The 12,255-nt window shown below is 44.8% G+C and overlaps 1 protein-coding gene across 5 annotated transcripts in view; it reads right to left on the bottom strand.

The window, feature by feature from the left end:
- The window catches only part of smap1 (small ArfGAP 1), a 357,663-nt gene that overhangs the window by 269,191 nt on the left and 76,217 nt on the right, over positions 1–12,255 (bottom strand). For all 5 annotated transcript variants that reach the window (XM_072498384.1, XM_072498386.1, XM_072498387.1 and 2 more), the window contains exon 4: positions 11,928–12,003. In XM_072498384.1, the coding sequence (XP_072354485.1) occupies positions 11,928–12,003 (76 nt within the window). The remainder of the gene's footprint in view (positions 1–11,927; positions 12,004–12,255) is intronic.

Genomic DNA, 12,255 nt, shown 5'->3' with positions numbered 1-12,255 from the left:
GTGACAACCAAGCAAAAGAACAGAAAGTAACTGATGGGTAAAACAAAAGAGGGGAGTGCCCCAAAACGAGTGGAGCACAGCCCAAAAAGAACGAGACAGGAAACAAAAACTTATCACAAACCCGTCAAATTAAAGTGTGAGAATCTAGGTCGATAAGGCAATCCAACCCCTGCGGTGCCCACCGAGCACGGAAGACCTCGAGTGTGCCCGTGGACACCGCATGCTCCCTCTCCAGGGACACCCGGCCCCGAACGAGGCCGCGGAAGATAGGCAGACAGTCAGGCTGGACCACCCCCTCGATCGCCCGCTGCCTGGACCTATAAATGTAAAGTTTGGCCAGGACCAGGAGCAGGTTCACGAGGAGGTCCTGCGCCCTCCCCGCCCCCCTCCGCTCCAGATGTCCGGAGATCAAGAGCGTGGGGCTGAAGTGCAAAGAAAACCTCAACAACAACACTGTCAAGAAACCAAAAAGGGAGGGCAGCCCAGGACAGACGACATAAACGTGCTCCGCGGTCTCCACGAGGCCGCAAAAGTGACAGGTCTCTGGCAAAGCCATGAAGTGGTTCAAACGATGGTTGCACGGCACTGCCATGCACAGCACCCTCCACCCCAGGTCCCCTAGTTTTATGAGGCGGACACCTCTATAGAAGGACCTCCAGTGGGGACCTCCGCCACCTGACGGCAACGAGGCATGTTTGGCTTAGAAGAAGGTGAATTTTTAATCAGCTTTAAACAAAGGTTCTACTTGTAGCTACTTGCAGCTGGAGCTTGGTAATTAGTTAATAGGATTAGGCCTGGTTTCAGAGGCTAGAGTCACAGTACAAAGGTGAGCCAGCTCCAGTGCAGACTTTGTTTGCATTGAGTGCTGAATTTGGGTGCATTTGAGTGCTATAGTGAGAGTTTGGTGACTGAGGGAGTGCTGAATTTGGGTGCATTGGAGTGCTATAGTGAGAGTTTGATGACTGAGGGAGTGCAGAATTTGGGTGCATTTAAGTGCCATAGTGAGAGCTTGGTGACTGAGGGAGTGCTGAATTTGAGTGCAATAGTGAGAGTTTGGTGACAGAGGGAGTGCTGAATTTGGGTGCACTTTAGTGCTATAGTGAGAGTTTGGTGACTGAGGGATTTAGGCGAGGAAGGAGTAAGGTGCTCCTTTCATTTCATTTCCTATATTTCCTCAAAGAGCGTGAAGGGATCCAGGAGTTGACAGAGAGTGCAGCTGGCTGGGAACAGAGTCGGTGGGCGGAGTTCCTGTTGGTCCACAGGGCAGCTATATTCTGTAAGGCAAGAGGGGATGGAGGCTAGGGCAATTGCATGCTCCTCCTGTAGGATGTGGGTGGTGAGGGATATCACCGGTGTTCCCGCTGACTATACTTGCGGGAAGTGCACTCAACTCCAGCTCCTCAGAGACCGTGTTAGGGAACTGGAGCTGGATGAACTTCGGATCATCCGGGAGGCAGAGGGGGTAATAGTTACAGGGAGGTAGCCACACCCAAGGTACAGGACAAGAGTAGCTGGGTTACAGTCAGGGGAAGGAACATGAACAGGCAGACAGTGCGAGGATCCCTCGTGGCCGTTCCCCTTCAAAACAAGCATACCATTTTGGATGCTGTTGGGGGGGTGGGATGACCTGCTTTTGGGGGGGGGGGGGGGGAGGAGAGAGATGACCTGCTGGGGGAAGGCCCTCGCAGTCAGGTCTCTGGCACTGAGTCAGGCTCTATGGCTCAGAAGGGAAGGGGGGAAAATAGAAACGCAATAGTGATAGGAGTCTCAATGGTTAGGGGGACATAGAACATTACAGCGCAGTACAGGCCCTTCGGCCCTCGATGTTGCGCCGACCTGTGAAACCACTCTAAAGCCCATCTACACTATTCCCTTATCGTCCATATGTTTATCCAATGACCATTTGAATGCCCTTAGTGTTGGCGAGTCCACTACTGTTGCAGGCAGGGCATTCCATGCCCTTACTACTCTCCGAGTAAAGAACCTACCTCTGACATCTGACATATATCTATCTGCCCTCAACTTAAAGCTATGTCCCCTCGTGCTAGACATCACCATCCAAGGAAGAAGGCTCTCACTGTCCACCCTATCTAATCCTCTGATCATCTTGTATGCCTCAATTAAGTCACCTCTTAACCTTCTTTTCTCTAACGAAAACAGCCTCAAGTCCCTCAGCCTTCCCTCATAAGATCTTCCCTCCATACCAGGCAACATTCTGGTAAATCTCCTCTGCACCCTTTGCAATGCTTCCTCATCCTTCCTATAATGCGGCGACCAGAATTGCACGCAATACTCCAAATGCGGCCGCACCACTTTTGTACAGCTGCAACATGACCTCATGGCTCCGAAACTCAATCCCTCTACCAATAAAAGCTAACAACACACCGTACTCCTTCTTAACAACCCTCTCAACCTGGGTGGCAACTTTCAGGGATCTACGTACATGGATACCGAGATCTCTCTGCTCATCCACACTGCCAAGAATCTTACCATTAGCCCAGTATTCGGTCTTCCTGTTATTCCTTCCAAAATGAATCACCTCACACTTTTATGCATTAAACTCCATTTGCCACCTCTCAGCCCAGCGCTGCAGCTTATCTATGTCCCTCTGTAACTTGTAACATCCTTCCGCACTGTCCACAACTCCAACGACTTTAGTGTCATCTGTAAATTTACTCACCCATCCTTCTACGCCCTCCTCCAGGTCATTTATAAAAATGACAAACAGCAGTGGCCCCAAAACAGATCCTTGTGGTACACCACTAGTAACTGGACTCCAGTCTGAACATTTCCCATCAACCATCACCCTTTGTCTTCTTCCAGCTAGCCAATTTCTGATCCAAACTGCTAAATCACCCTGAATCCCATGCCTCCGTATTTTCTGCAGTAGCCTACCGTGGGGAACCTTATCAAACGCTTTACTGAAATCCATATACACCACATCAACTGCTTTACCCTCATCCACCTGTTTGGCCACCTTCTCAAAGAACTCAATAAGGTTTGTGAGGCACAACCTACCCTTCACAAAACCATGTTGACTATCTCTAATCAAATTATTCCTTTCCAGATGATTATACATCCTATCTCTTATAAACCTTTCCAAGACTTTGCCCACAACAGAAGTAAGGCACACTTGTCTATAGTTACCGGGGTTGTCTCTACTCCCCTTCTTGAACAAGGGGACAACATTTGCTATCCTCCAGTCTTCTGGCACTATTCCTGTAGGCAAAGATGACTTAAAGATCAAAGCCAAAGGCTCAGCAATCTCCTCCCTAGCTTCCCAGAGAATCCTAGAATAAATCCCATCCGGCCCAGGGGACTTACCTATTTTCACACTTTCCAGTATTGCTAACACCTCCTCCTTATGAACCTCAAGCCCTTCTCGTCTAGTAGCCTGAATCTCAATATTCTCCTCGACAACATTATCTTTTTCCTGTGTGAATACTGACAAAAAATATTCATTTAGCACCTCTCCTATCTCCTCGGACTCCAAGCACAACTTCCCACTACTGTCCTTGACTGGCCCTACTCTTACCCTAGTCATTCTTTTATTCCTGACATATCTATAGAAAGCTTTAGGGTTATCCTTGATCCTACCTGCCAAAGACTTCTCATGTCCCCTCCTGGCTCTTCTTAGCTCTCTCTTAAGGTCCTTCCAAGCTAACCTGAAACTCTCGAGCGTCCTAACTGAACCTTCATGTCTCATGTTTACATAAGCCTCCTTCTTCCTCTTGACAAGTGTTTCGACTGGTTTAGTAAACCACGGTTCCCTCGCTCGACCACTTCCTCCCTGCCTGACAGGTACATACTTATCAAGGACACGCAGTAGCTGTTCTTTGAACAAGCTCCACATTTCCATTGTGCCCATCCCCTGCAGTTTTCCTCTCCATCCGATGCATCCCAAGTCTTGCCTCATCGCATCATAATTGCCTTTCCCCAGATATAACTCTTGCCTTGCGGTATATACCTATCCCTTTCCATCACTAAAGTAAACGTAATCGAATTGTGGTCACTATCACCAAAGTGCTCACCTAACTCCAAATCTAACACCTGTCCTGGTTCATTCCCCAATAACAAATCCAATATGGCCTCACCTCTCGTTGGCCTATCTACATACTGTGTCAGGAAACCCTCCTGCACACATTGGACAAAAACAGACCCATCTAAAGTACTCGAACTATAGCGTTTCCAGTCAATATTTGGAAAGTTAAAGTCCCCCATAACAACTACACTGTTGCTTTCGCTCCTATCCAGAATCATCTTTGCAATCCTTTCCTCTACATCCCTGGAACCTTTCAGAGACCTATAGAAAACCCCTAACAGGTGACCTCTCCTTTCCTGTTTCTAACCTCAGCCCATACTACCTCAGTCGACGTGTCCTCATCAAACATCCTTTCTGCCACCGTAATACTGTCCTTGACTAACAATGCCACCCCTCTATCTCTTTTACCACCTTCCCTGAGCTTATTGAAATATTTAAACCCCTGCATCTGCAACAACCATTCCTGTCCCTGCTCTATCCATGAATAGATAGGAGATTCTGTGGTCACGAGCGAGACTCCCATAAGGTATGTTGCCTCCTGGGTGCCAGGGATGTCTTGGATCAAGTCTACAGGATTCTTAAGGGGGAGGGGGAGCAACGGAAGTCCTGGTGCACATAGGCACCAACGACATAGCTAAGAAAAGGGATGAAGATCTAAAAAGTGATTTTAGGGAGTTAGGTTGGAAGCTAAAGAGCAGGACAAGCAGAGTAGTGATCTCAGGATTGCTACCGGTGCCACGTGCAAGTGAGGCAAAGAACAGAGAGTGAGTGCAGCTGAACACATGGCTCCAGGGCTGGTGCAGGAGGGAAGGCTTCAGATATGTGGATCATTAAAATATCTTCTGGGGAAGGTGGGACCTGTACATGAAAGCCGGATTGCACCTAAACTGGAGGGGCACCAATATCCTGGGTAGGAGGTTTGCTAGAGCTCTTCGGGAGGGTTTAAACTAGTTTGGCAGGGGGATGGGAACCAGAGCTGTGGATCAGAGGATAGGGTAGCTGTTGAACAGGCAGAAATAGTATGCAGCAAGTCTGTGAAGAAGGATAGACAGTTGATAGGGCAAAGCTGCACTCAGTGGAATGGGTTAAAGTGTGTCTGTTTCAATGCAGGGAGTGTCAGGAATAAGGGAGATGAACTTAAGAGCATAGAACTATGATGTTGTGGCCATTACTGAGACATGGATTTCACAGGGGCAGGAATGGTTGTTACATGTTCCGGGGTTTAGATGTTTTCAGAAGAATGTGAGGGAGGTAAAAGATGGGGAGTGGCACTGTTAATTAGGGAGTGCACCACAGCTGCAAAAAAGGAGGTAGTTGAGGAGGGTTTGTTTACTGAGTCAGTTTGGGTGGAAGTCAGAAACAAGAAAGGAGCAGTCACTTTATTGGGAGTTTTCTATAGACCGCCCAATGGCAGCAGAGAGATAGAGGAACAGATTGGGCGGCAGATCTTGGAAAAGTGCAGAAGTAACAGAGTTGTTAGCATGGGTGATTTCAACTTCCCTAATATTGACTGGAGCCTCCTTAGTGCAAATGGTTTAATGGAGCAGATTTTGTCAGGTGTGTACAGGAAGGATTCCTGACTCAATATGTAGATCGGCCGACTAGGGGAGGCCATATTGGACTTGGTGCTCGGCAATGGACCAGGCCAGGTGTCAGATGTCTCGGTGGGAGAGCATTTCGGTGACAGTGACCAGAACTCCTTGACCTTTACTATAGTCATGGAGAGGGATAGGAACACACAGTATGGGAAGGTATTTAATTGGGGGAAGGGAAATTATACTGCTATTAGACCGGAGCTGAGGAGCATAAAGTGGGAACAATTGTTCTTGGGGAAATGCACAACAGTAATGTGGGGCTTGTTTAAGGAGCACTTGCTGCGAATGCTGAATAGTTTTGTCTCACTGAGACGAGGAAGGAATGGTGAGGTGAAGGAGCCTTGGACGACAAGAGAAGTGGAGCTTCTAGTCAAGAGGAAGAAGGAAGCTTACGTAGGTTGAGGAAGCAAGGATCTGACTCGGCTCTAGAGGGTTACAAGGTAGCTAGGAAGGAACTCAAAAATGGGCTGAGGAGAGCTAGAAGGGGGCATGAAAAAGCCCTGGCGGGAAGGATTATGGAAAACCCCAAGGTATTCTACACTTGTGAGAAATAAGAGGATGATTAGAGTGAGAGTAGGGCCGATCAGGGATAGTGGAGGGAACTTGTGCCTAGAGTCTGACTCAGGAAGCGTAAACAATAGGGTCAATGACCGCTTAGGACACGCCCAGCCATCAAGGCACCCGCCCCTTTATTGGCTCAGATCGAATACAGTGATCGGGAACTACCCAATTAGTGGCGTCCAAACCTAAGGACCACACAAAAGAGCGTGAAACCCCCAAGGATAAAGAGAGACACTGCCATGTGTTCAATCTTTTTTGGACCTGGCGCTCCGGCGACGTCCACCTTCAATTGCAGCACCACCCGAAACAAGTTCAAGTTCAACGCTCGCTACCAGACGGATGAGCCCAGCTGAGCAGCAGTTACTTCTCCAGACCCAGTAGATCCAGATTCGAACAAAGGCCACTGTTCCTCTGACCTGAGCCGGGTGCCTGAAGTTAAGTACAGGTTGTCATAGTGGCTAGGTGTAGTTTAACTAGTAGTGTTTATGTTGCACGATTAATCTTGTGTGTAAATAAAGTACTCTTGAACTAACTAACTGGTGTTTGGCTCTTTGATCGATATCCCGTTGAACCTTGTGGCGGTATCATTTGATACCTGGCGACTCTGAGCAATATAATATTGATATCCAAAGAAAGAAGGGCAATCTTATCGACTGCCAGTAGGTAAAAAAGGCAACAACTGGAGTAGTACCGGATGATTGGAGGGAGGCAAATGTTGTTCCCCTATTCAAGAAAGGGAATAGGGAAATCCCTGGGAATTACAGACCCATCAGTCTTACGTCTGTGGTGAGCAAAATATTGGAAAGGATTCTGAGAGATATGATTTATGATTATTTAGAAAAACATAGTTTGATTAAAGATAGTCAGCATGGATTTGTGAGGGGCAGGTCATGTCTCACAAGCCTCACTGAATTCTTTGAGGATGTGACGAGACACATTGATGAAGGTCGGGCAGTGGATGTGGTGTACATGGATTTCAGTAAGGCATTTGATAAGGTTCCCCATGGTAGGCTCATTCAGAAAGTTAGGGGGCATGGGATACAGGGAAATTGGTCTGTCTGGATACAGAATTGGCTGGTCGAAAGAAGACAGCGAGTGGTAGTGGATGGAAAGTATTCCGCCTGGAGGTCGGTGACCAGTGGTGTCCCGCGAGGATCTGTTCTGGGACGTCTGCTCTTTGTGGTTTTTGTAAATGACTTGGATGAGGAAGTGGAAGGGTGGGTTCGTAAGTTTGCCGATGACATGAAGGCTCGTGGAGTTGTAAATAGTGTTGAGGGTTGTTGCAGGTTACAACAGGACATTGACAGGATGCAGAGCTGGGCTAAGAAGTGGCAGATGGAGTTCAACCTTGATAAATGTGAAGTGATTCATTTTGGAAGGTCGAATTTGAATGCTGACTACAAGGTAAAGGCAGGATTCTTGGAAGTGTGGAGGAACAGAGGGATCTTGGGGTCCACATACATAGATCTCTCAAAGTTGCCACCCAGGTTGATAGGGTTGTTAAGAAGGCTAAATGGTGTGTTGGCTTTCATTAACAGGTGGATTGAGTTTAAGACCCACGAGGTTTTGCTGCAGCTTTATAAAACTCTAGTTAGACCACACTTGGAATATTGTGTCCAGTTCTGGTCGCCTCATTATAGGAAGGATGTGGATGCTTTGGAGAGGGTACAGAGGAGATTTACCAGGATGCTGCCTGGACTGGAGGGCTTTCTTATGAAGAAAGGTTGAGGGAGCTAGGGCTTTTCTCACTGGAGCGAAGGAGGCAGAGAGGTGACTTGATAGAGGTGTATAAGGTGATGAGAGACATGGATAGAGTAGATAGCCAGAGACTTTTCCCCAGGGTGGAAATGGCTGTCACGAGGGGACATAATGTTAAGGTGATTGGAGAAGGTATGGGGGAGATGTCAGAGGTCGGTTCTTTACACAGAGTGTGGGTGTGTGGAATGCACTGCCAGCCGAGGTGGTGGAGTCAGAGTCATTAGGGACATTTAAGCGACTCTTAGACAGGCACATGGACAGCAGTAAATTGAAGGGGTGTAGGTTAGGTTGATCTTAGATTAGGACAAACGGTCAGTACAACATTGTGGGCTGAAGGGCCTGTACTGTGCTGTACTGTTACATGTTCTGTGTTCCATCTCCAGTATTTAAGTTTGAATGTATTCCACGGACATTAAATTGTGTGCAGCAATTAGTTGATCTTAATCAATTGATATTAACAAGCTTGGGGACATGAAGCACAGATCGTAAAAAATTAAAGTATGCATCATTCAAGCCTACATTCTTCGCCATCACGAAGCCATATTGCTTGCACAATTTTCGATACCACCACCCCCTCAAATATTTTAACATTTCTAGTGTCTGAATGACCTTCTCTGTCACCATGGCTCAGTCAGAATCTTCTTCTATGGTAAAGACAGGTGCAAAGAATTCACTTCATACCTCAGCTTTGCCCTCCTTCTCCATACATGAATCCCCCTTTTGGTGTCTAATTAGTCCTACTCCTCCCTTTAACAGCCTTTTACTACGTATATGCCTACAAAAACTTTGGGATTCCGTTTTAGGTTAGCGGTTAGTCTCTTCTCATATTCTCCCTTTGCTTCTGCATTCAGCCTGGTCCTTGGTTGCATCATCCAGTTGACATCTGTGATAAGCACATTTCTTTTCCCCATCTTAATCTATACATCTTTTGTAATCCAGGGAGCTCTGGGTCAGTTTGCCCGACCTTTCCCTTGTGGAAAATGTCTTGGCTGTGCCTGAACATACACTACTTTGAATGTGGCCCATCGTTCGGCTATCGATTACCTGCCAACCTTACAGATCCTTTCTTACCCCAATGAAGTTGGCTTTCGCCCAGTTAATTATTCTTACCCCAGATTGTTCTTTTCCATAACCAACCTAAACCTTATGATACAATAATCACTATCCCCTAAATGTCCTCCTGACACTTTATTTACTTGGCCAATCTCATTCCCAAGACCCAGGTCTGGCAGTGTCTCTTCTCATTTGACTGGAAACATACTGTAGAAAATGTTCCTGAACACATGCTGAGAATGCTTGCAGCTCTGCTCCCTTGACTAATCCCCCCACCGGTTATTTGACATTCAAGTTACCTTCAAATAACTGAAACAGTTACCACAATTTAGTCTCAGCTTCTGGATCTAACTTTTGGCTTCTTCAGCTTGCCTGTACTGCACCACTGGACTCCAACTGCCAAAACTAAATTTGGATGACTCTGCATGCCTTGAATAGCCTGAACCAAAAGTCTGCCCAGAAGTTTTGGTTTCCATTTTTGGTTTCCTTAGGAAACGGACATTTTCTTTCCATGTTTGTTTTCGGTTTTTAAAACGGTTTGCCACAAAATCATGGATTCTGTCACACTATCTATATGGATTATGTCTTAATACAATTCCCAAGGCATCATAATGGTGGAATTCTTTGTGAACATTTCCATCTGACTCACCTCTTTCCCACACCATCCCGTAGCTCCCTCCTATTTTTCCTGACAATGACGCAACCAAGAATAAAGCATTGAGGAGAAAGCAAAAGATAATAATCAAATAACAACAGCATGTTGTAGCAAGTGATAGGGAGATCAAAACATGGGCAAAACTGAAATTAAAGTCAAATGTCATATCTTAGCAACAAGCAATTTAACAATTGCATCAGCAAAATGTTATCAGCAATCATTAACATGCTGTTGAATTTTGAAGTTTCAAAGCTTTCTGATGCTACACTAGTGTGATCCTACTTGTGGACATGCTCCATTTTGCGATGGGCAATAAATTGCATGGACAATTTTTGAAGGCAACTCCAATATGTTCCTAAGTCTTTATTTACTTTTATCTCAAGAAGCATATGATTAACAAAAAGCATCTCTGCTTTTCTTTCTTGATCGACGCAAGTGGGTCAAGAACATGAACTATATTTGACTAGGATTTTCATACACCTATCCCAAAAAGTACAGTCCTGCATGTTAATTATATGCTGATGCAGTTCAGTACAATTTGAGAAACCTGGAAAAAACACCCCAAACTGGAGAGTTTTGAAAATAAATATTAACCATTAATACATCGAGGGTAGCCTAATCTTACCAGGAGAGAAAGAGTATTTAACCGATCTAGGAAGTTACAATCTAAAGATGACACACAGCATATCAGGACAACATATAGTATGATCTACAACACCAACTGGCATTGGTGAGGGTAATTTTAAGTTGGGGCATAGTTTGATGTTCTGATGAAAGGTCTCCATATTTAATGCATCATCGCCCGATTTCTGTTACCAAATACATCTAACTCCTCCCCTTTCCGCATTCCAAAAAGGACCACCTTCTCTGCAATGCTCTGATCCATTCCGGTCATTCCCTCCCCCTCCTGCAGCACCTTTTGATGCAAACACCGAAGGTACAACATCTGCCCTTTTACCTCCATCTTCCCCACAATCCAAGGCCTCAAACACTCCATCCAAGTGAAACAATGATTTACTTGCACTTCTTTTCAATTTAGTTTCTTGTATTCACTGCTCACAATGTGGCCTGCTCTGCACTGGGGCGGTCAAACGTAGATTGGGTGATCGCTTTGTGCATCACTTCCACTCAGTCCGTAAGCATGACCCGGAGTTTCTGGTTACCTGTCATTTTAATTCTCTACCTAATTCAGATTTCTGTCCTTTAAGTTCAACTTGAGCTCAAGTAACAGAAGCTTATGATTTTGACAGTGTACTTTTCAGGACTTGAGACTACTTCAACAAACTCAGATCGTAACCTCTGCTCCCATTTTGTTTCCTTTTTCTTTGCTGGTTTTGGCTTTTCGGGGATTTCTTTTTTTTTTTTTTTTTAAAACCCTTCTGCTTTCAGACCATCGTTGTTCACAATTGCTTTTCACATCTCCTCTAGATCCATCTTTTGTTTCTTTACTTCTCCCATTATCACTCCCTTCAGTCTTGCACAATGAATAATTTTGCCATTTAATATCTCCTTCTTTCACTCTACCAAACTTAGCTTTTGTTCCTTTTACTACCCCTTCCCCTCACTTGCTTAAAACCTAGACATCTCATAATTCCCCCAGTTTGATAAAAGATTATTGACCTGAAACATTTAACTGTTTCTCACGTCACAGATGTAGCCAGAGTGCTGAATATTTCTAGTATTTCCTGTTTCTAGTTCAGATTTCCAACATCTGCTGTATTTTGCTTTGCTATCAATAAAGCAGTTAATCACATTACAATAGTGATAATGCTTAAAGTACTTAATTGACTAAGAAGTGCTTTTGGATGCCTAGGAGTTTGTGAAAAGTGCTATATAAATGCAAGTTCATTCTTTTTTTTTTCCATAGAGCCCACAGGAAAATAATAGGCTCCCAATTAAAGGAGAGTTTACGAGAAGTGATCAAACATTCAAAAGGAAGGCCTTAAAGGAAGGAAGATAGCGAAAAGGCTTAAGGAGACAATTCCAAATCTGTGCCCAAGCTGGTCTTATGAACTAAAGTTTGGAATCAGGCAACTATAAACTTGAAAATTGAATGCAGTTGCCCTGCAACTACAGGCAAAATTACGACGTATTGGGCTAGCAATTTAACACCATGGAGCACCAATCTCAGCGCACATACTTTCGAATCATGTTTAATTTGAATTTCCCTTTTGTAAAATGACCCCAATCTTGACACGGCTTGACACTTTTGAACAGTTAGTGAAGAACTTGAGGTTTTAAGAAAGTATCAGGCAGTACTTACTGTGATTCCATTGTTTGCATTTTTGTCCATGTACTTCTTTTTTTCATATTTGTCTCGGATGAAAAATTCTACAGTTCTGAAGAGTACTTAATCAAGGAAAATATCTTTCCTTTATAAATAAAGGAGGCATTTCATTTCCTGCATGACAATGCAACAGTAGAAAATATTTCTGATTAAATCTGGAATCAAATTAAACTATGCATTAGGAACATTTTCAATAAGTTTCAAGCTCAAACTTCAAAAACAGAACTCTTATTTTTAAAAAAACACCTTTGGTACCTAATAAAAAATTTAGCTTTTCCACACCTTTAATCATAAGCTAAGTAAT

This window comes from Scyliorhinus torazame, chromosome 4, assembly GCF_047496885.1.
Source record: "Scyliorhinus torazame isolate Kashiwa2021f chromosome 4, sScyTor2.1, whole genome shotgun sequence".
Lineage (NCBI taxonomy): Eukaryota > Metazoa > Chordata > Chondrichthyes > Carcharhiniformes > Scyliorhinidae > Scyliorhinus > Scyliorhinus torazame.
The sequence above is the reverse complement of the archived record's forward strand: the minus strand, read 5'-3'. Positions and strand labels throughout refer to the sequence as shown.